At 46.2% G+C, this 23,851-nt stretch overlaps 1 protein-coding gene across 7 annotated transcripts in view; it reads right to left on the bottom strand.

The window, feature by feature from the left end:
- LOC135045518 (complement receptor type 1-like) overlaps positions 1-23,851 on the bottom strand; it is a 537,897-nt gene that overhangs the window by 385,617 nt on the left and 128,429 nt on the right. For all 7 annotated transcript variants that reach the window (XM_063955306.1, XM_063955305.1, XM_063955309.1 and 4 more), the window contains 2 exons: positions 3,032-3,226; positions 435-531 (listed from right to left, as the gene is read on the bottom strand). In XM_063955306.1, the coding sequence (XP_063811376.1) occupies positions 435-531; positions 3,032-3,226 (292 nt within the window). The remainder of the gene's footprint in view (positions 1-434; positions 532-3,031; positions 3,227-23,851) is intronic.

The following is a 23,851-nucleotide window of genomic DNA, read 5'->3' as shown; positions in this document are numbered from 1 at the left end:
ATTTCTTGCACACAGCGCTAAAATGCATAGTTACGGCACTGTGATCTAGTGTCACTTTACTGACGTAAAGATGCATTGGCCATATGCATAGCACTCTTTAAATAGAATGCAACCCAAAGATTACATAGTAACACAGTCAAGGAGATGTACACTGAGAGGCATCTGATTTAATTGAATTGTCATGGAACCTTTCAAATTCAAGTGGCTGGTACAATCCCCATTGCTAACCACATGCATTTTGCTTTGTGGTTCCAGTCCATTTCTGTGGTGTTTAGTTTAAGCCATGATTGTGGGGTCAAAGACATAGTCATGGGGAGTGATGGTCCCCTTGCTGTCCAAACATTGGTCAGGCTTCCTTAAGGAGAAAATTTCTGAACAAAGTTATCATTATATTTAGCAAACATTAACAAATTCTATATCATGAGTTTACTCACCCTTGCTTACAAACAAATGTTAATCTTGAGCCAAACAAAAAGTCTTCAGCATCCATCTCTGCATTTGTCACTTCTCCAGGATTACCACATGCTCTGCCTGGATTAAACAACAGTAGACAGTTGTGTTTAAAATCACAATGAGCACTTTCCCCAAATAATTTATATTTAATGTCAGATAGACAGAATTGAATACAGGGGCGGATCCAGGAAAAAATGACAGGGGGAGACATCTTGTGCACGCCAAGAAAGTGGGCGTGGCATCACAACAAGGGCATGACCTAGCAACAAGGGTCATGGCCTCAAATGGAATGCCGTATTTGTATGTCGGGTAGAGGGTGATACGTTGGAGAGTCAGAGGGTGAGAGGAGATAGAGGCTGATAGGTATATAGTGACGTGGGGGGGAGGCAGAGGGTGAGGCAGTGGGTGATGGAGAGAGATAGTGGGAGATGGACAGGCAGTGGGTGACAGGGAGAGGATGACAGTGAGAGGCAGTGTGGGTAATGCCAGGGAAAGGGTGATGGGGTGAAAGTGGGTGATACCAGGGGGAGGTGGCAGTGGGTAACAGGGAAAGGCAGTAGGTACCAAAGGTCTCTGTAGGAGTAGGAGGGAGTAAAGAGAGTAAATCAGTTTGAAACCGTTTACTAAGACATAAAGGGAAAGTATCACTGGGGTAGCAGAAAAAACCATGAGAGTTTAACACACTAGCTGAGAGGAGAGGGAGAGAGAGAGAGACAGAGGAAGAGAGAGAGAAAGAGAGGGAGAGAGAGAAATGGCGAGAGATTGGCAGGGGCTTCTAATCCTAGCAAGCAGCCTAATATATCCTATCTTAAAATGAATAAAGCACAAGTGCATCTCCTGGCGCTGTAACTGAGTGTCTGGGTAAAAAAAAAAAAAAAAAATGTCTTCCTGCTTTACTACAGCCGGCTGCAGCGTACTGCAATGACTAATGAGTCAGTCTGACTCATTAATACTACTGCTGCTGCCACTACTAACCCTTTCATTGTGGCGGGTGCTTGTGAATTGCACAGCCTCTGGCTTCTTCTTTCAAGGGACTACTGTGTTTTTTTTTAAACTGCCAGAAATGACAGGGAGGGTCACAATGTGCCTGTCCGTGCGGTGCACAGGCTCAATATGCCCATCATGCGGCCCCATCTTACCAGTCAGAAATTCCTAAAGACGGCGCATGTGCAAAATACAGCATGGTGCCAGAATCTTGCAAGTTTCTGTAAGGTTTCAGTTTATATTACTAGAAAGATGGTGCTGAGGGTTGATCATAGGGAGACCTGGTGCCACATGGGCAAGCACAGTAGTCAGTCCTGGGTGCAAGGTGTGTAGCCTTTGGGCCCTCTGGTCCTATGGGCCTTTGTGCACTGCACCCCCAGCACCCATAACATGGAGGTGGTTCAATAAATTTGGTAACAAGACTTCTCATTGTGTAAATGTTTTGAGCTCATACATATCCGTATAATGAATAGTATGGTACAGATTCTTTTTCCACATACTGTAGTCCCCATACCTGTCTAAGCATGTGTTCCAATGGTACACCAAGACTTCTATCCCGCTATAGAAGAAAGCAGTGTCAAGAGCCTGAAGTAAAGACATGACAGCTTGCTGAACTTCACCGTCAGTTGGAAATTGCTTTCCATCGAGGTCCTTCTTCAGCAGTCCAAAAAGATGGAAATCACTCTGTGCCAGGTCAGGGCTATAGGGAGGAAGGTTTGTGATGAACGTGCTTGGCCGGCTGGATCGCTGCTCATCTTGAATGTCTGTCCTGCCGTTATCAAAGGTAATGCACCAAAGCCAAACCTGTTTCCGTTATATAATCACAAGTTGCCAATGAATTTCAGCTGCTGATGTGTCCTTTAAACCCCTTTCACATCGCAAAAATAACCCGGTATCGACCCTCTGGGTAGACACGGGTCAGTATGCAATGTGATAGGGCCCCATGAGCATTCCCGGGTCGCCTGACCCGGTAATTTAAACAGGGTAATAAGGAGGGTAATCCCAGGGTTGAATACCGGGTCAGTGGCAGCGTAAACGGATTCCCGGGTTGATGCGACCCGGGACCTGTTTACCACATGGGGAGAGGCGGCGTGGAGATGAGCTCATCTCCCAGCGCCGTCTCCACCCCCGCCGCTATGGCAACCGACCCGGCTTATTGCCGGGTCGGAAAGCTAGCCCAGAGGCCCCAATGCTGGATTCCACCTGGGAAGGACCCATTTCCAATTCCCGGGTGGGATCCGGCATTGAAGATCTGAAAGGGATATTAGATGCAGATATCTGATCAAACTACACACCTCAATGTGTGACCATGTTTCCGCCAGCACCATCATCTTACAACTGATACTGGGACAGTATGACTGATTTGAGGTGCCCTCTAATGACCATGAGGGGAAGCAGTGGTATACCTGCTCTGGCCTGGTGGGAAGTTAGAAATAGAGAACATTACAGACATGAGAGGTCTTGTCACCTTACTTATTGCAACACTCCCGTAGATATATCACTGGTGAGTTATATTACAAAAGCAGAGTATTATTCCTTGTAATCCATGACCAACGGATTTTGACAAATTTACATTCAGTTCATTAAAACTTACGTATGCAAAATACTTCGGGAACAGACCAGGTATAATTATCCAAGCAAATTATAGATGTTCTAGTAAAAGGAACTCGTGTGTAACCAGGTCGACACATGTAAGTAACCTTTGTATCCTTAGCAAATTCATTTTTTGCCATATATTCTTCTTTAAGTTGTCCATAGGGAATTGGTGGTGGAGCTTTACAGAAAGTTGCTGAAATAATATAAAAACATCACAGAATTATTGATATACAGTATTAATAATATACTACTCACCTCATATTTTAAAATTTTTGTATGTTTACCATCCACATTCAAGGTTTGCTGTTTGTATCTCGGGTTTGTGTTTACTACTCACAATAAATTTAGTGTTCTTAATTATTTTTTACTTTTGAACACTTTTTAAATAATCATTTTAAATACTGAAAAGGATTCTAATTTCCTGATTAAAAACTGTAAAGTAGTGATGAGCGGGTTCGGTTTCTCGGAAACCGAACCCCCCCGAACTTCACCCTTTTTACACGGGTCCGAGGCAGGTTCGAACCTTCCCGCCTTGCTCGGCTAACCCGAGCGCGCCCGAACGTCATCATCCCGCTGTCGGATTCTCGCGAGATTCGGATTCTATATAAGCAGCCGCGCGTCGCCGCCATTTTCACTCGTGCATTGGAGATGATAGGGAGAGGACGTGGCTGGCGTCCTCTCCGTTTATTGTTGAAGTTGATTGCTTTATTGCTTAATTGTGGGGAGGATTGGGGAGCAGCTGTTAGGAGGAGTACAGTGCAGAGTTTTGCTGATAAGTGACCACCAGTTTTTATCCGTTCTCTGCCTGAAAAAAACGCTCCATACCATATCTGTGCTCAGTGTGCTGCATAATATATCTGTGCTGAGTGCTCACACTGCTTAATTGTGGGGACTGGGGAGCAGCATATAGCAGGAGTACAGTGCAGAGTTTTGCTGACAGTGACCACCAGTATACGTTGTCTGCCTGAAAAACACTCCATATCTGTGCTCAGTGTGCTGCTTCATTGTGGGGACTGGGGACCACCAGTATAATTAATATTATATAGGAGGAGTACAGTGCAGAGTGCACTGCTGTACCTACCTCTGTGTCATCATCCATTAAGTATACTATCCATCTACATTCTATACCTGTGGTGCATTTTAGTTTTGCAGTTTGCTGACACAGTGACCACCAGTATACTATATATAGCAGTACGGTAGGCCACTGCTGTACCTACCTCTGTGTCGTCATCCATTAAGTATACTATCCATCTACATTCTATACCTGTGGTGCATTTTAGTTTTGCAGTTTGCTGACACAGTGACCACCAGTATACTATATATAGCAGTACGGTAGGCCACTGCTGTACCTACCTCTGTGTCGTCAAGTATACTATCCATCCATACCTGTGGTGCATTTCAGTTGTGCGCAGTAAATATAGTAGTAGGCCATTGCTATTGATACTGGCATATAATTCCACACATTAAAAAATGGAGAACAAAAATGAGGAGGTTAAAAATAAAATAGGGAAATATCAAGATCCACTTCCACCTCGTGCTGAAGCTGCTGCCACTAGTCATGGCCGAGACGATGAAATACCATCAACGTCGTCTGCCAAGGCCGATGCCCAATGTCATAGTAGAGAGCATGTAAAATCCAAAAAACAAAAGTTCAGTAAAATGACTCAAAAATCAAAATTAAAATCGCCTGAGGAGAAGCGTAAACTTGCCAATATGCCATTTACGACACGGAGTGGCAAGGAACGGCTGAGGCCCTGGCCTATGTTCATGGCTAGTGGTTCAGCTTCACATGAGGATGGAAGCACTCATCCTCTCGCTAGAAAAATGAAAAGACTTAAGCTGGCAAAAGCACAGCAAAGAACTGTGCGTTCTTCTAAATAACAAATCCCCAAGGAGAGTCCAATTGTGTTGGTTGCGATGCCTCACCTTCCCAACACTGGACGGGAAGAGCTTGCGCCTTCCACCATTTGCACGCCCCCTGCAAGTGCTGGAAGGAGCACCCGCAGTCCAGTTCCTGATAGTCAAATTGAAGATGTCACTGTTGAAGTACACCAGGATGAGGATATGGGTGTTGCTGGCGCTGGGGAGGAAATTGACAAGGAGGATTCTGATGGTGAGGTGGTTTGTTTAAGTCAGGCACCCGGGGAGACACCTGTTGTCCGTGGGACGAATATGGCCATTGACATGCCTGGTCAAAATACAAAAAAAAATCAGCTCTTCGGTGTGGAATTATTTCAACGCAAATGCGGACAACAGGTGTCAAGCCGTGTGTTGCCTTTGTCAAGCTGTAATAAGTAGGGGTAAGGACGTTAACCACCTCGGAACATCCTCCCTTATACGTCACCTGCAGCGCATTCATCATAAGTCAGTGACAAGTTCAAAAACTTTGGGTGACAGTGGAAGCAGTCCACTGACAACTAAATCCCTTCCTCTTGTAACCAAGCTCCTGCAAACCACACCACCAACTCCCTCAGTGTCAATTTCCTCCTTACCCAGGAATGCCAATAGTCCTGCAGGCCATGTCACTGTCAAGTCTGACGAGTCCTCTCCTGCCTGGGATTCCTCCGATGCATCCTTGAGTGTAACGCCTACTGCTGCTGTCGCTGCTGTTGTTGCTGCTGGGAGTCGATCGTCATCCCAGAGGGGAAGTCGGAAGACCACTTGTACTACTTCCAGTAAGCAATTGACTGTCCAACAGTCCTTTGCGAGGAAGATGAAATATCACAGCAGTCATCATGCTGCAAAGCAGATAACTCAGGCCTTGGCAGCCTGGGCGGTGAGAAACGTGGTTCCGGTATCTATCGTTAATTCAGAGGCAACTATAGACTTGATTGAGGTACTGTGTACCTGGTACCAAATACCATCTAGGTTCCATTTCTCTAGGCAGGCGATACCGAAAATGTACACAGACCTCAGAAAAAGACTCACCAGTGTCCTAAAAAATGCAGTTGTACCCAATGTCCACTTAACCACGAACATGTGGACAAGTGGAGCAGGGCAGACTCAGGACTATATGACTGTGACAGCCCACTGGGTAGATGTATTGCCTCCCGCAGCAAGAACAGCAGCGGCGGCACCAGTAGCAGCATCTCGCAAACGCCAACTCGTTCCTAGGCAGGCTACACTTTGTATCACCGCTTTCCAGAAGAGGCACACAGCTGACAACCTCTTACGGCAACTGAGGAAGATCATCGCAGAATGGCTTACCCCAATTGGACTCTCCTGGGGATTTGTGACATCGGACAACGCCAGCAATATTGTGCATGCATTACATCTGGGCAAATTCCAGCACGTCCCATGTTTTGCACATACATTGAATTTGGTGGTGCAGAATTATTTAAAAAACGACAGGGGCGTGCAAGAGATGCTGTCGGTGGGCCGAAGAATTGCGGGCCACTTTCGGCATTCAGGCACCGCGTACAGAAGACTGGAGCACCACCAAACATTCCTGAATCTGCCCTGCCATCATCTGAAGCAAGAGGTGGTAACGAGGTGGAATTCAACCCTCTATATGCTTCAGAGGATGGAGGAGCAGCAAAAGGCCATTCAAGCCTATACATCTGCCCACGATATAGGCAAAGGAGGGGGAATGCACCTGACTCAAGCGCAGTGGAGAATGATTTCAACGTTGTGCAAGGTTCTGCAACCCTTTGAACTTGCCACACGTGAAGTCAGTTCAGACACTGCCAGCCTGAGTCAGGTCATTCCCCTCATCAGGCTTTTGCAGAAGAAGCTGGAGACATTGAAGGAGGAGCTAAAACAGAGCGACTCCGCTAGGCATGTGGGACTTGTGGATGGAGCCCTTAATTCGCTTAACCAGGATTCACGGGTGGTCAATCTGTTGAAATCAGAGCACTACATTTTGGCCACCGTGCTCGATCCTAGATTTAAAACCTACGTTGTATCTCTCTTTCCGGCAGACACAAGTCTGCAGAGGTTCAAAGACCTGCTTGTGAGAAAATTGTCAAGTCAAGCGGAACGTGACCCGTCAACAGCTCCTCCTTCACATTCTCCCGCAACTGGGGGTGCGAGGAAAAGGCTAAGAATTCCGAGCCCACCCGCTGGCGGTGATGCAGGGCAGTCTGGAGCGAGTGCTGACATCTGGTCCGGACTGAAGGACCTGCCAACGATTACTGACATGTCGTCTACTGTCACTGCATATGATTCTCTCACCATTGAAAGAATGGTGGAGGATTATATGAGTGACCGCATCCAAGTAGGCACGTCAGACAGTCCGTACATATACTGGCAGGAAAAAGAGGCAATTTGGAGGCCCTTGCACAAACTGGCTTTATTCTACCTAAGTTGCCCTCCCTCCAGTGTGTACTCCGAAAGAGTGTTTAGTGCAGCCGCTCACCTTGTCAGCAATCGGCGTATGAGGTTACTTCCAGAAAATGTGGAGAAGATGATGTTCATCAAAATGAATTATAATCAATTCCTCCGTGGAGACATTCACCAGCAGCAATTGCCTCCAGAAAGTACACGGGGACCTGAGATGGGGGATTCCAGTGGGGACGAATTAATAATCTGTGAGGAGGGGGATGTACACAGTGAAAGGGGTGAGGAATCGGAGGATGATGATGAGGTGGACATCTTGCCTCTGTAGAGCCAGTTTGTGCAAGGAGAGATTGATTGCTTCTTTTTTGGTGGGGGCCCAAACCAACCAGTCATTTCAGTCATAGTCGTGTGGCAGACCCTGTCGCTGAAATGATGGGTTCGTTAAAGTGTGCATGTCCTGTTTATACAACATAAGGGTGGGTGGGAGGGCCCAAGGACAATTCCATCTTGCACCTCTTTTTTCTTTCATTTTTCTTTGCATCATGTGCTGTTTGGGGACAATTTTTTTGAAGTGCCATCCTGCCTGACACTGCAGTACCACTCCTAGGTGGGCCAGGTGTTTGTGTCGCTAAGCTTAGTCACACAGCGACCTTGGTGCGCCTCTTTTTTTCTGTGCATCATGTGCTGTTTGGGGACAATTTTTTTGAAGTGCCATCCTGCCTGACACTGCAGTGCAACTCATAGATGGGCCAGGTGTTTGTGTCGGCCACTTGTGTCGCTTAGCTTAGCCATCCAGCGACCTCGTTGCAAATTTTAGAACTAAAAATAATATTGTGAGGTGTGAGGTGTTCAGAATAGACTGGAAATGAGTGGAAATTATGGTTATTGAGGTTAATAATACTATGGGATCAAAATGACCCCCAAATTTTATGATTTAAGCAGTTTTTTAGGTTTTTTTGAAAAAAACACCCGAATCCGACAAAAAATTTTCGGTGAGGTTTTGCCAAAACGCGTCCGAATCCAAAACACGGCCGCGGAATCGAATCCAAAACCAAAACACAAAACCCGAAAAATGTCCGGTGCACATCACTAAAGTGAATCATCTAAAGCAGTGGCAGCTTCCCACCTCTGGAGCCACCACTGATCTTAAGTATAAATGTGTTCAAGCCAGTAGGGGTGCCAACCGGCTCAATCACGGGCAAACCGCCTGGAGCCTGATCTTGCCCATTTAATTCTCTCGATTTCAGTTATGTACTTTTTTTATTGCTTTAAAACTTGAGAATGCTTACAACTAACCATTTCCAAAAACAATAAACATCTCTAACTACCATGTCACATAGTTCTGTGACAGTTCCTGTCATTCTGAAGTGCAGAAATAAAACTATGTTTTACAGGACAGGGTTATTGTGATATAAAGGGTGAGTGGTTAGCATATCTTGCTTAACAGAGGATGCACCGCTTTTTTCTGCCTGCAATAAGAGATTAAGGGGGACTTTTATCAAGATACGCAAATTAATTACGGTAGGCCAGTGAAAATAACAATGGAATTCGCAATGTGATAATTAACATTATCATATGAATGTACCACATTTCGCATGCAAGAACAGTGCTTGCGGTAAAGCACTGCCCTGGCGAATCCATTTCCCTGCATTAACGTCAGTCTATTCGCGTGTGCGATAGACTTAATGGTACTATGCATGCGCCACTTCCGGGATCCCAGCAGATCAAAGAGATCCGCGGCACCCTGACACTGTAAAGCAGCTGAAGGGCAGCTGAAGCACTCGGAGGGAGAGGGAGCAGTATGAACGGAAGGCTCATGCTGTTAATTATATACAGAGGTTAAAGTGAGCCGGAACGGGGCGGAACTGCGTTCCGTCAGTTCCACTTGTTTCCGTCTCCTTCAGCTCACCTAACCCGATGTGTGCCGGGGCCGCAGGGAGATGCCGGGCGCCCGCTGAGATTGTGTTTCTCAGCGGCGCCCGACTCTCACTGCACAGCCGGCGGCATGAGCTCACTACTGAGCTCCTGCTTCCAGGCTTAGTGCGCGCTATGAGAGAGACGTCATGACGTCTCTCTCATAGTGCTGGGGAGCGGAGTGAAGCGGACGCCAGAAGGATCATAGCGGGAGCGGGGATTGGTAAGTATGGTGTTTTTTTTGTGGTTTTTTTTAAACGTGTGACTACTACTGGGGGCATAACTACAGGGGGGCTAAACTACAGGGGCTAACTACAAGGGGGCAAGCTACTGGGGACATTACTACTTGGGGCAAACTACTGGGGGCAAACTACATGGGGCAAACCTACAGGGGCACATCACTACTGAGGGCATAATTACAGGGGCACATTACTAGTGCAGGCATAACTACAGGGGCACATTACTACTGGGGGTATAACTACGGGGGCATTACTACTGGTGTCATAACTACAGGGGCTAAACTACTGAGGGCATTTCTACTTAGGGCAATCTACTTGGGGCAATTTTTTGGAAAAACTATCTCTGATCACTAATGAGGAGTTTGATGATGAGGGTGTTAATTACAATAAATTATTGTAATTTTGTAAAATCCATTTTTATGAACTCACTGCAAATAACGTAACATGGAGGAGGTGCCTAGATGGCTAACGTCCCTACCTCTACTAACAATGACCTCATAAATGGTCAGATGCCTACACAATTGTCAAGATATGGGTAAAAATAATCCCTCACCCAAGAGTTGGCCTTTTAATCTTAAATCCAGGGCAGTACGGATGGTGTAATGGTTAGCATTACTGCCTCACAGCACTGAGGTCATGGGTTCGATTCCCACCATGGCCCTAATTGTGTGGAGTTTGTATATTCTCCCCGTACTTGATTGGTTTTCCTCCGGGTACACCGGTTTCCTCCCACAATCCACAAATATACTGGTAGGTTAATTGCCCCCCCCCCCCCCCCCCCACACACACACAAAAAAATAAATAAATATTAAATTAACCCTAGGTAATAAATAATAATAAATCCAGGCATCACAATGGCTTTCTATTTACTGTATCACAGGCAAGACCTGCAGCCACTGGTGGCTGACCTACATAAACTAATCATCAACATCCTAAGTGTCAGAAAATAGTAGTACACACATATCCCCCTCATCCTGTTCCACTTCCACACAAGCATCCTCTATTATGCCGTCATCACCATCTTTACATTACTGCTTACCACATGTGCAAATATAGTAGAAGAATCAAAAGGCTTCTCTATGAGAACAGTGTAAAAAATGTCACACTCACACATAGCCAAGGTGGACACTCCTAGACTCCCCTCAGGTATGTGTGATTGTTCTGAACACACAGTTAGATTTACTGCCTTTGTGCTTTTCATTTTTTTCACCTCTTTTAGACTCTGAGTGAAGAAGGTCTTATATCATCATGAGAGGCAGAAGAAGATGCCTCACTGACAGTTTCAGAACCACCACTCATAAATAAAGGCCAAGACCTGAGCCACACCTTGCCACTGTGTGTGATGAATGGCATGCTGACAATTTTATGTTTTCTGCACTAAACCTTCCCTTTAATCGAGGTGCAATTTGTTTTTGTCTATACCACTGTAAAATATTTTTTTTTATTTCAGATGTCATGACTTTAACCCTCTATGCCCTTGAGCATCAGCTTTAGATGACTTTGAAGGACTAGTATGGTCATCATGACTGGTTGCAGCAGCTGCAGCGATAGTATTTCATTTCTGTTCCTGCTCTTCTCTAAACTGATTGTTATCCATTTTCTAACTCGCGGCCCAGCTCACACTGCATGGAGTCAGACTGCTTTTATATGTACATGAAGTGAACAAAGAGCACTGGGGTAAAGAGCGTAATGGGGTAGAGTGCACAGAACAGTACAAACAAATTGTACAACAATATATTTGTTTACTCTTTTAACTGCCAGCTTGGCCCACATTGTGTGGAGTCACAGGACTTATATGTGTCTGTGAACAAACTCAGTAGGTTACAGTGCACACAGGTTGTACAAACAAAACAAAAATCACTTTTTGTAACTTTTTTTTTTACAATTTTTAAAACTTTGTTTTAATTTTTTTTACTCTTTTGGCATCTGACAATACGGAGTCACACTGCTTATACAGTATGGGTGTGGTATGGCCTGTAGAGTCAGTTCATCATCACTGTGTGACATATTTAGACTAAGGGAACTGGACACAGCCAGCCACTTGTGGATGAACACAACACAGCCACTTGTGGATGGACACAGCACAGCCACTTGTAGATGGACACAGCACAGCCACTTATGGATGGAGACAGTACAGCCACTTGTAGATGGACACAGCCAGACACTTGTTGATGGACACAACACAGCCACTTGTAGATGGACACAGCACAGCCACTTGTAGATGGGCACAGTCATCCACTTGTGGATGGACACAACACAGGCACTTGTAGATAAACATAGCACAGCCATTTGTAGATGGACACAGCACAGCCACTTGTAGATCGCCACTACTGAGTCTGTCATAGAATCTGAATAGGATGAATAGTTACTGCGATTTTATATGTTTTATTGAATATTTTATTAAAGTGGATGGATTGAATGAACAGCTGCTGGCTAATTGGTAGCCTTTAAGGGTATAAATAAATACCTGGCTAGCACACTTGTTTAGCTACCTCTGAAAAAGCTGCAGGACCTGCAGCGAAATGCATCAGGCTCTCCTTGGTCACCTCTACAAGATTGGTTGCTGCCTTCATGTGCCCACACCATCACTGGATTCTCAATTCAGCAGGACATCTTGGTGGTTTAACTGCAGCTGGAGTTTATCGACTACTCCTTCCACATTAAGGACACCGTGCTCTAGTGAGGACCCCATATCCCGGACATTGCCAGCATGCAAAAGGGACTCTTGCATGGGACAACACCTCCAGCGGTGTCTCTGTGGTAACGTTTAACTTTATGGACTGTGCCACCAGTCCCCTTCTTCTTTTTATCCACCTATTTGAAGGCCAGTGTAAAACTAATAGGAATGGACACTATCTTCTAGGCATCCCTGAATATTGTGACCTTTTATTAATGTTTTAAACTGTTGTTTATATGTACTGATATTAAATGTGCAGCTTTTTATTTGATTCATCTACTTTTTAGTATTTATCGATATTATTACTGTATTTAAATATTAGCGCTGCTACCGTCTGTTGTTTTGACATCCTTATCTATTCCTATTGGAGAAAACATATCACATGTAATTAGCTGCTGTGGTTCCTTTAATTCTAGTTTGCGAATATCTCTGATGGTGGGGCACCTGCACTGGTTTGCATCCATCTCCAATGGTGGGGCACCTGCACGGGACCCGCAGCTTGTCACCATTTCGGGGTGAGGAATCCAAAGATGCAGGAGTGATGTGCACTGCATCTATCTCTGATACCCCTTTTACACTAGCTCAAAAAACACGGGTAAATGCACGGGGGCGCGCATTTACCCGTGTTTTTTGCAAGTGGAAAAGGGTCAACCCGGATCAAATGACCCGTGAATCCTACCCGGCTATCTACCTGGGTAGGACACGGGAATGATCCGGGTAGGGTTGTAGTGTAAACGGATGCCGTGTCGATACGACACGGCTCCCGTTTACACTGTATGGAAAGGCGGCGCTGGGAGATCATGTGATCTCCCTGCGCCGCCCCTGCCGCATCACTAGAAGCGTCACCAACCCGGCATATGCCGGGTTGTGACTGCTGATGGGAAAGGGACCGAGCATGGGTCGCAGCAGGGGGCAGCTCCCGTGTCAGGCACCCGGCTGCGACCCGTGCTCGTAGGTGGAAAAGGGGTATGAATGAGGCCCACAATTCTACAGCCACAGTGAACCACGTTTGGGTGCCTTTTTATTAAGGGTTTCTTGATTTCTATAAAAATGTATAAAAACATTTAAAATCATGTAATTTGGCTGTGTCACATAGATTCTTTACAGTATTATTAATATCTGGCCTGGTCCAATGATGGGTGCTATGGTGGTTGCAGCTGCAATTGCGCACATTGAGGATGTGCAAAATTATTTAAAAAACCCAGCAGCCCTGAAAAGTACAGAGACGCCTTGCAGAGTAATCGTAAAGGAGCAGCAACTGAGTACACATTCCCATTGCACACACACATCCTTTGATAATTGTAAGCTCGATAAAATCAACGGCTGTGTAGCACGGCAGCCTGAACAGAGACAGTGAAGTGACGCTGCTGGAATACAGATTCGCAGGCGCACCCGTAAGCATTCCCCAAAAACGGCCGTGACATGTCTGCATTTTTGCCACAACTCCCCCATCTATGCCCACAAGCATTGCCTGACTGTCAATCACTCTGCATAAAAGGTAGGCGCCATGAACGGCATCGCTATTAGACTTTGGTGCATGCACAGTGAGAAGCATATGCATGCGCAATTTACCAATAATCACTTAATTAGAAATACATTGGCATAGCACCCATAATATCTACTTTTCTAGGCATCGTAATGAAGGTTTAGGGAATAGACTGTTGACTAGAAGCTAAATTCGCCTGTCTGCTATTAGTCTATTATTTTTGGGAATTATACTGTATGTCGATTTTGTGCGATTGTTGTTTTCAAATCGAATGTTAGTAGATTAAGGGATCCTATATCCGCCTAGATAATAGTACCAATATTTTCTTGATATTCAATTTTGAATGGGATTCGGCTTGATATTTGATTTTACATTACTAAATCTCCAAATTGCTAAATTGAATGAAAATCAAATACACATACACAACTTTTTTTTTAACCAAAATTCAACAGGTTCTGAACACTGTCATATACAAGGTGACCAAATCTTCTATGCCAGAGTTCTAATCACTGCAACTCACTTGTCATCATTGCGTAACAGTGCTGTTTGTCAAGGAAGTACAATTGCTGAAGTCGTGTGCCGGTAGCTATGATAGTCCCTTTTCTGTTTCTCACAATGCACTTTAATTTAGTGATGTGAAATCTGTAGCCTCTCTATTCTAGGACATTGATGGCAATAAGAGTTGTTCCTATCTCTGGTACATAAAGTACATCTTGGATTTCTGTGGCTTTTGTTTTTGTTCCAATTTTTAAGCAAGATTTAATCGTTCCAACTTTTGTAGCTGTAAGCACTTGGTTGACAATCCCTTTAGTAGTGATAAGGTCACATTTAGTTAATGTAGCAAACCACTTATTACTGTAGCTGAAATATATTGTTGCACCCAAATCAATATACCAGTAATCTTTTCTGTGGCTACTTGTCATACTCAGGGCCTAATTCAGATCTGTTCGCCTGCTAGATATTTTTTGAAGCGCTGCGAACAGATAGACGTCGCCTATAGGGGAGTGTATTTTAGTTTTGCAAGTGTGCGAATGCGTGTGCAGCCGCCCTGTACAAAAACAGCTTGTGCAGTTTCTGAGTAGCTCTGACCTTACTCAGCTGCTGCGATCACTTCAGCCTATTCGAGCCCAGAATTGACGTCAGACACCCGCCCTGCAAACGCTTTGACACGCCTGCGTTTTTCCAATCACTCCCAGAAAACGGTCTCATCCTGTCAATCTCCTTGCGAATGGCTTTTGCGAATGGTTTCTTCGCTAGAACAAGTGCACAACAACAACCATCCACTTTGTAACTGTACGGCGCACCTGCGCATTGCGGTGCATATGCATGCGCAGTAGTTACCTGATCGCTGCACCACGAAAAACGCTAACGAGTGAACAGATCTAAATTAGGCCCTCAATTCTGACTCATCTTTGCCATTGTATTTCTTGCTTTGTATAGGATTCACACTCTAATTACACTCAAAAGCCTTGTGTCCTATTCAGTAAGAACTCAGGGGGTGATTCTGAGTTGTTCGCTCGCTAGCTGCTTTTAGCAGCATTGCACACGCTAGGTCGCCGCCCTCTGGGAGTGTATCTTAGCTTAGCAGAATTGCGAACGAAAGATTAGCAGAATTGTGAATAGAAATTTCTTAGCAGTTTCTGAGTAGCTCCACACCTACTCACAGATTGCGATCAGCTCAGGCCATTTCGTTCCTGGATTGACGTCACACACACGCCCAGCGTTCGTCCAGCCACTCCTCCGTTTCTCCAGACACTCCCGCGTTTTTCCCTGACACGCCTGCGTTTTTCCGCACACTCCCAGAAAACGTCCAGTTTCCACCCAGAAACACCCACTTCCTGTCAATCACACTCCGATCACTTCAACGATGAAAAATCTTCGTTCGGACGTGAGTAAATCTACTAAGTTTTGAGCTAAAATACTAACCGCATGCGCACTGCGTACCATGCGCATGCGCATTTTTGCCTTAATCGCTCCGTTGCGAAAATCGGCAACGAGTGAACAACTCAGAATGACCCCCTCAGGGCCTAATTCAGATCTGATCGCAGCAGTAAATTTGTTAGCAAGTGGGCAAAACCATGTGTACTGCAGGGGAGGCAGATATAACATGTGCAGAGAGAGTTAGATTTGGGTGTGGTGTGTTTAAACTGAACTCTAAAGGTGGCCATCCACTACTCAGACTTGTCTGAACTGCAGATAGCATCAGATTTCTCTTGAACTCTCCCGGGAGCGTCCCGGGAATCGGATCAGACCCTGGCTTTAATTTTAATTACATTCACTTCAGATATATCTGATGCGATATATCATGTGCCAGATCGCATCAGATATATCTGATGCACACATGCTACATGCGATTGATCTGATGCTGCTGCTGCCGCTGTTCCCCCTCTTGGAGGGTGGGAGTGGCCAGGGAGATGTCAGTCAAGTGACGCTTCAGATGAATCTGATCAGATACATCTGAAGTAAAAAAAACAATCCGATGTGCACCTGTTTTCTTCAGATTCAGATAAATAGTTGGGGCAGCCTCAGAGATCTGTAGTTCAGATATATCTGACACGGGAGTGCGCATCGGATCAGAAGAGCCAACCGATGTGACACTTTTCTTCAGATATGACGGTCAGATGTGTCGAAATCTGAAGAAAACTGCCCAAATCGGACTAGTGGATGGGGGCCTTTAATTGCAGTGTAAAAATAAAGCAGCCAGTATTTACCCTGTACAGAAACAATATAACCCACCCAAATCTAACTCTCTCTAAACATTATATCTGCCCCCAGACTGCAGTGCACGTGGGCCCTCATTCCGAGTTGATTGCTCGCTAGCTGCTTTAAGCCGCCGCCCTCTGGGAGTGTATCTTAGCTTAGCAGAAGTGCTCCAGACCTACTCCTATCTTGCGATCACTGCAGTCAGTTTAGTTCCTGGTTTGACGTCACAACCACTCCCCCGTTTCTCCAGCCACTCCTGCGTTTTTGCATGGCACGCCTGCGTTTTTTAGCACACTCCCGGAAAACGCTCACTTACCACCCAGAAACACCCACTTCCTGTCAATCACTCACCGATCAGCAAAGCGACTGAAAAGCGTCGCTCGGACATGTGTAAAATTGCATAGTTTTGTGTGAAATAACTTAGCGCATGCGCCCTGCGGCCCATACGCATGCGCAGAACTGCTGGTTTTTTGCCTGATCGCAATTCTGCAAAAAACGGCAGCGAGCGAACAACTTGGAATGACCACCATGGTTTTGACAATTTGCTAACAAATGTGCTGCTGCAATCAGATCTGAATTAGGCTCTCAAGCATCAAGTTCTGACACATTGCTGTAGCAATCTCCTCTATTAGGATTCACGTGCATATGTCTGGCAGATGAATTGAAAGACAAAATTAGACACTGAAGTACTGTAGGTAACCAGCATATCACAGAATACTGGATGTGTTCAGAACTCTAGGGCAGGGAGCAGCTGGAATCAATTAGAGTTGTGGGGGTATATTTTCTAAGATTCGTAATTGTCGGGATTTGGAGGGAGATTAAATACGAATGACATCGAATGTGTGAATTTGCAACTTTTTGAATTTTTTACGCCTCATTTACTATGCTGTCGTATTCTGCATTTTCGTGTTTTCCGATGTCGATGTCATTTGTAATTTCGGGCAGTGTTTTACGGGAGTGATTAGTAAAACACTGCCAAACTTAACACAATGAATCCTGGCCGGATCTGTGAGATCCATGCAGGGCTTCATTGTGTACCTTAAAAGAAGTGTATAAAGTGTTAAAAATCCTGAAAAAAATTTGCGTGGGGTCCCCCCTCCTAAGCATAACCAGCCTCGGGCTCTCTGAGCCGGTCCTTGTTGTAAAAATACGGGGGGGAAATTGACAGGGGTTCCCCCATATTTAAACAACCAGCACCGGGCTCTGCGCCTGGTCCTGGTGCAAAAAATATGGGGGACAAAAGACGTAGGGGTCCTCCGTATTTTTAACACCAGCACCGGGCTCCACTAGTCAGAGAGATAATGCCACAGCCGGGGGACACTTTTATATTGGTCCCTGCGGCCCTGGCATTAAATCACCAACTAGTCACCCCTGGCCGGGGTACCCTGGAGGAGTGGGGACCCCTTAAATCAAGGGGTTCGCCCCTCCAGCCACCCAAGGACCAGGGGTGAAGCCCGAGGCTGTCCCTCCCATCCAAGGGCGGTGGATGGGAGGCTGATAGCCTTTTGTGTAAAAAAAAGAATATAGTTTTTAGTAGCAAAACTACAAGTCCCAGCAAGTCTCCCCCGCAAGCTGGTACTTGGAGAACCACAAGTACCAGCATGCAGGGGGGAAACGGGCCCGCTGGTACTTGTAGTTCTCCTACAAAAAAATACCCAAATAAAAACAAAACACGCACAGTGAAAGTAAAATTTTATTAAACATACATGCACACTTACATACATACATACTTAACTATGTTGACACAAAGCAGTCGGTCACCTTGTCCAGTAGAATCCCGGGGTACCTGTAAATAAAATTATACTTACAAAGAATCCTGTGTAGATCGGTCCTCTTCTTATACGTTATAATCCAGGGACTTGTTAAAATAAAAAAATGGAATACCCGATCCACGCACTGAAAGGGGATCCATGTTAACACATGGATCCCCTTTTCCCTGACTGGCAGGACCCCCGTGACTGCTGTCAAAGAGGGTCCCTTCAGCCAATCAGGGAGCGCCACGTCATGGCACTCTCCTGATTGGCTGTGCGCTCCTGAACTGTCAGTCAGGCTGCGCACTGTAGATACAATGTAGCGCAGAGGTGCTCCATTGTATCCAATGGTGGGAACTTTGCGGTCTGCGGTAGACCGCGAGGTTAAGTGGGGCCAACCACAAGAGTGACCTCTTCACTTGATAGAAGGGCGGGCCGCTGGGCTGGTCACACAGAGAGCTGGGAAGGCCACGAGCAGCGCAGCTGCAGGCTCCCTGCCCCCCCCACCCCACCCCACCCCCGCAGTGGCTAAATTATAAGAAACAATAGGATTTTATTAAACCTACCATTAAATCCTCTTCTCGTAGTCTGTAGAGGATACTGGGGTCCACATTAGTACCATGGGGTATGGACTGGTCCACTAGGAGCCATTGGCACTTTGAGTTTAATAGTGTGGGCTGGCTCCTCCCTCTATGCCCCTCCTACCAGACTCAGTCTAGAAATTGTGCCCGAGGAGACAGACATACTTCGAGAGAAGGAAATACACAGATAGTGGCGAGATTCATACCAGCTCACACAAACAAGGCAAACCAAGATAACTAGCTTGAAACTCAGCAATAGCTGAAAACATTACTTAACCAAGTAACAACGCAGTACTTAACTAAGAACAAAGTCGTACTGAATCAAGTAACTACTGCAGGATAACGAAGCGCTGGGTGGCCGCCCAGAATCCTCTATGGACTGCGAGAAAAGGATTTACCGGTAGGTAATTAAAATCCTACGTCGTAGAGGATGCTGGGGTCCACATTAGTACCATGGGGATGTACCAAAGCTCCCAGAATGGGAGGGAGAGCGCGGAGGCTCCTGCAGAACTGATTGACCAAACTTCAGGTTCTCAGAGGCCAAAGTATCAAACTTAGCAAATGTGTTCGACCCCGACCAAGTAGCCGCTCGGCAAAGCTGTAAAACCGAGACACCCCGGGCAGCCGCCCAGGAAGAGCCCACCTTTACGAGTAGAGTGGGCCTTAACAGATTTTGGACACGGCAATCCTGCCATAGAATATGCATGCTGAATAGTGAACCTGATCCAGCGAGAGATCGTCTTCTTAGAAGCAGGACACCCAATTTTCTTTGGATCATACAGGACAAACAGAGAGTCCGATTTTCTGTGACGAGCAGTCCTCTTCACATAGATTTTCAGAGCCCTTACCACATCCAAGGACTTTGAAGTAATTGAGGAGTCAGTAGCCACTGTCACCACAATAGGTTGATTAATATGAAAAGCTGACACGACCTTAGGAATAAATTGCTGACGTGTCCGGAGCTCAGCCCTATCTTCATGGAAGATCAAGTAGGGGCTCTTACAAGACAAAGCCCCCAACTCCGACACACGTCCAACAGAGTGACAGCCTTCCACGTGAGAAACTTGACCTCAACCTCCGGTAGAGGCTCGAACCAATCCGATTTGAGGAACTGTAACATCACGTTAAGATCCCAGGGTGCCATAGGTGGCACAAAGGGAGGATGGATGTGCAGTACCCCTTTCAAAAAAGTCTGAACCTCAGGAAGGGAAGCCAGCGGTTTCTGGAAGAAAATGGATAGGGATGAAATCTGGACCTTTACGGATCCCAACCTCAGACCCATATCCACTCCTGCTTGCAGGAAGAGGAGAAACCATCCCAGTTGAAACTCCACCGTAGGAAGCTTCTTGGATTCACACCAAGAGACTAATTTCTTCCAAATGCGATGGTAATGTTTAGACGTTACTCCTTTCCTAGCCTGTAACAGAGTATGGATAACCTTGTTCGGAATGCCCTTCCGAGCTAATATCTGGCTTTCAACTTGAATGCCGTCAAACGTAGCCGCTGTAATTCTTGATAAGCGAATGGCCCTTGTTGTAACAGGTCCTCCCGAAGAGGAAGAGGCCTCGGATCTTCCAGCAGTAGATCCAGAAGATCTGCGTACCAAGCCCTTCTTGGCCAGTCTGGAGCAATGAAGATTTAGAATCCTTGGAATGAGTGGAAGTGGAGGAAACATGTACACTAAATGGAACACCCACGGAGTCACCAGGGTGTCCACCGCCACTGCTTGTGGGTCTCTCGACCTGGAACAGTACCTCTGAAGCTTCTTGTTGAGACGGGAGGCCATCATGTCTATTTAAGGTACACCCCAAAGATTTGTCACCTCCACAAACACCTCCGGATGGAGGCCCCACTCTCCAGGATGGAGATCGTGTCTGCTGAGGAAGTCCGCTTCACAGTTGTCTACTCCCGGAATGAAGATTGCTGACAGCGCCAATGCGTGTTTTTCTGCCCAGAGGATAATTCTTGTTACCGCTGACATTACAGCTCTGCTCTTCGTTCCGCCCTGTCGGTTTATGTAGGCTACCGTCGTTGCATTGTCCGACTGCACTTGAATGGCTCGATCTCGCAGAAGATGAGGCGCTTTGAGAAGACCGTTGTAGATGGCTCTTAGTTCCAGAATGTTTATCGGAAGACTGAATTCCAGGTTTGACCATCTTCCTTTGAAGGCTTCTCCCTTAGTGACTGCGCCCCAGCCCCGGAGGCTTGCATCCGTGGTTAGAAGGATCCAGTCCTGAATCCCGAACCTGCGGCCCTCCAGAAGGTGAGACATTTGCAGCCACCAGAGGAGTCAAATTCTGGCTTTCGGCGATAGACGTATCCTCAGGTGCATGTGTAGGTGAGATCCCGACCACTTGTCCAGGAGATCCAGCTGGAATGACAGAGCATGAAACCTTCCGTACTTTAGAGCCTCGTAGGAGGCAACCATCTTCCCCAAAAGACGAATGCACTGATGAACCGATACCCGGGCTGGCTTCAGGACATCCCAGACCATTGCTTGAATCACCAACAATTTCTCCTTCGGCAGAAACATCCTCTGCACTTCCGTGTCGAGGATCATCCCCAGAAAAGACAATCTCCTTGTCAGTTCCAAATGTGACTTTGGAAGGTTCAGGATCCAACCGTGATTTCTGAGAAAGATGAGCAGATGAGTCGTGAGAGCAATGGACTGCAACAACGTCTCCCTGGACGACGCCTTTATCAGTAGATCGTCCAGATAAGGGATTATGTTCACCCTCGGTCTGCGGAGGAGAACCATCATCTCTGCCATCACCTTGGTGAACACCCTCGATGCTGTGGAGAGGCCGAACGGCAGTGCCTGAAACTGATAGTGACTGCCTAACAGTGTAAATCTGAGATAAGCCTGGTCCGGTGGCCAAATCGGAATGTGGAGGTACGCATCCTTGATATCCAGGTATACCAGAAACTCTCTCTCCTCCAGACCTGAGATCACCGCTCTCAGAGACTCCATTTTGAATTTGAATTCCCTCAGGTAAGGGCTTAGCAACTTCAAGTTCAAAATACGTCTGACCGAACCATCCGGTTTCGGTACCATGAAAAAATTTGAATAGTAACCCTTGTTTTGCATATGTGGTGGTACTGGGACAATGACCTGTGACATTTCCAATTTTCGGATGGCGTCCTGTAGGATCGCCCTGTCTGTCAGCAACGCTGACAAGCCTGATTTGAAGAATCGGTGAGGTGGGAGTTCTTGGAACTCCAGTCTGTACCCCTGAGACACAATATCCTGAACCCAGGGATCCAGGCCGGACGACATCCAGACATTGCTGAAACATCTGAGTCTTGCACCCACCAGCCCGTCCTCCAGGCTGTGCGGCTGACCATCATGCTGAGGATTTTGAGGAACCAGAAGTGGGTTTCTGGTCCTGGGAACCTGCGGATGTAGGCTTCTTGGATTTTGCACGACCACCCCTAAAGAAGGTGGTATGAGGATTGGACCTTTTTGTTCTAGTGGTCCGAAAGTACTACAATGCAGTTAGGGAAAAAGGTTTCCTCGTAGAAGGTGTAGCAGAGGGAAGTAAAGGTGACTTACCCGCGGTTACCGTGGAAATCCACGTATCCAATGCTTCCCCAAATACAGCCTGACCTGTGTAGGGTAGGTTCTCCACACTTCTCCTGGATTCCGCGTCTACAGACCATTGGCATAGCCAGAGTCCCCTGCGAGCCGAGACCGACATGGCAGATATCCGTGCAGTAAGCGTACCCAGGTCCTTCATGGGCTCCACCATGAACCCCGCAGAATCCTGTATGTTACGTAAAAACAATTCAATGTCACTTCTTTCCATTGTATCTAAATCCTCTAGTAATGTGCCTGACCACTTTACTATGGCTTTAGAAATCCATGCACAGACAATGGTGGGCCTTAACGTCACTCCCGAAGCAGTGTATATGGATTTGAGTGTAGTGTCAATCTTACGATCAGCCGGTTCTTTTAACTAGTGATGTGCACCGGACATTTTTCGGGTTTTGTGTTTTGGATTCGGTTCCGCTGCCGTGTTTTGGATTCGGACGCGTTTTGGCAAAACCTCCCTGAAAATTTTTTGTCGGATTCGGGTGTGTTTTGGATTCGGGTGTTTTTTACGAAAACCCCTCAAAAACAGCTTAAATCATAGAATTTGGGGGTTATTTTGATCCCATAGTATTATTAACCTCAATAACCATAATTTCTACTAATTTTCAGTCTATTCTGAACACCTCACACCTCACAATATTATTTTTAATCCTAAAATTTGCACCGAGGTCGCTGGATGACTAAGCTAAGCGACCCAAGTGGCCGACACAAACACCTGGCCCATCTAGGAGTGGCACTGCAGTGTCAGGCAGGATGGCACTTCAAAAAAATAGTCCCCAAACAGCACATGATGCAAAGAAAAAAAGAGGTGCACCAAGGTCGCTGGATGGCTAAGCTAAGCGACACAAGTGGCCGACACAAACACCTGGCCCATCTAGGAGTGGCACTGCAGTGTCAGGCAGGATGGCACTTCAAAAAAATAGTCCCCAAACAGCACATGATGCAAAGAAAAATGAAAGAAAAAAGAGGTGCAAGATGGAATTGTCCTTGGGCCCTCCCACCCACCCTTATGTTGCATAAACAGGACATGCACACTTTAACGAACCCATCATTTCAGCGACAGGGTCTGCCACACAACTGTGACTGAAATGACTGGTTGGTTTGGGCCCCCACCAAAAAAGAAGCAATCAATCTCTCCTTGCACAAACTGGCTCTACAGAGGCAAGATGTCCACCTCCTCCTCATCGTCCGATTCCTCACCCCTTTCACTGTGTACATCCCCCTCCTCACAGATTATTAATTCGTCCCCACTGAAATCCACCATCTCAGGTCCCTGTGTACTTTCTGGAGGCAATTGCTGGTGAATGTCTCCACGGAGGAATTGATTATAATTCATTTCGATGAACATCATCTTCTCCACATTTTCTGGAAGTAACCTCGTACGCCGATTGTTGACAAGGTGAGCGGCTGCACTAAACACTCTTTCGGAGTACACACTGGAGGGTGGGCAATTTAGGTAAAATAAAGCCAGTTTGTGCAAGGGCCTCCAAATTGCCTCTTTTTCCTGCCAGTATACGTACGGACTGTCTGACGTGCCTACTTGGATGCGGTCACTCATATAATCCTCCACCATTCTTTCAATGGTGAGAGAATCATA

Source organism: Pseudophryne corroboree, chromosome 2 (genome assembly GCF_028390025.1).
Source record: "Pseudophryne corroboree isolate aPseCor3 chromosome 2, aPseCor3.hap2, whole genome shotgun sequence".
Classification (NCBI taxonomy): domain Eukaryota; kingdom Metazoa; phylum Chordata; class Amphibia; order Anura; family Myobatrachidae; genus Pseudophryne; species Pseudophryne corroboree.
Note: the sequence above shows the minus strand (reverse complement) of the source record. Positions and strands in the feature narration are given on the sequence as shown.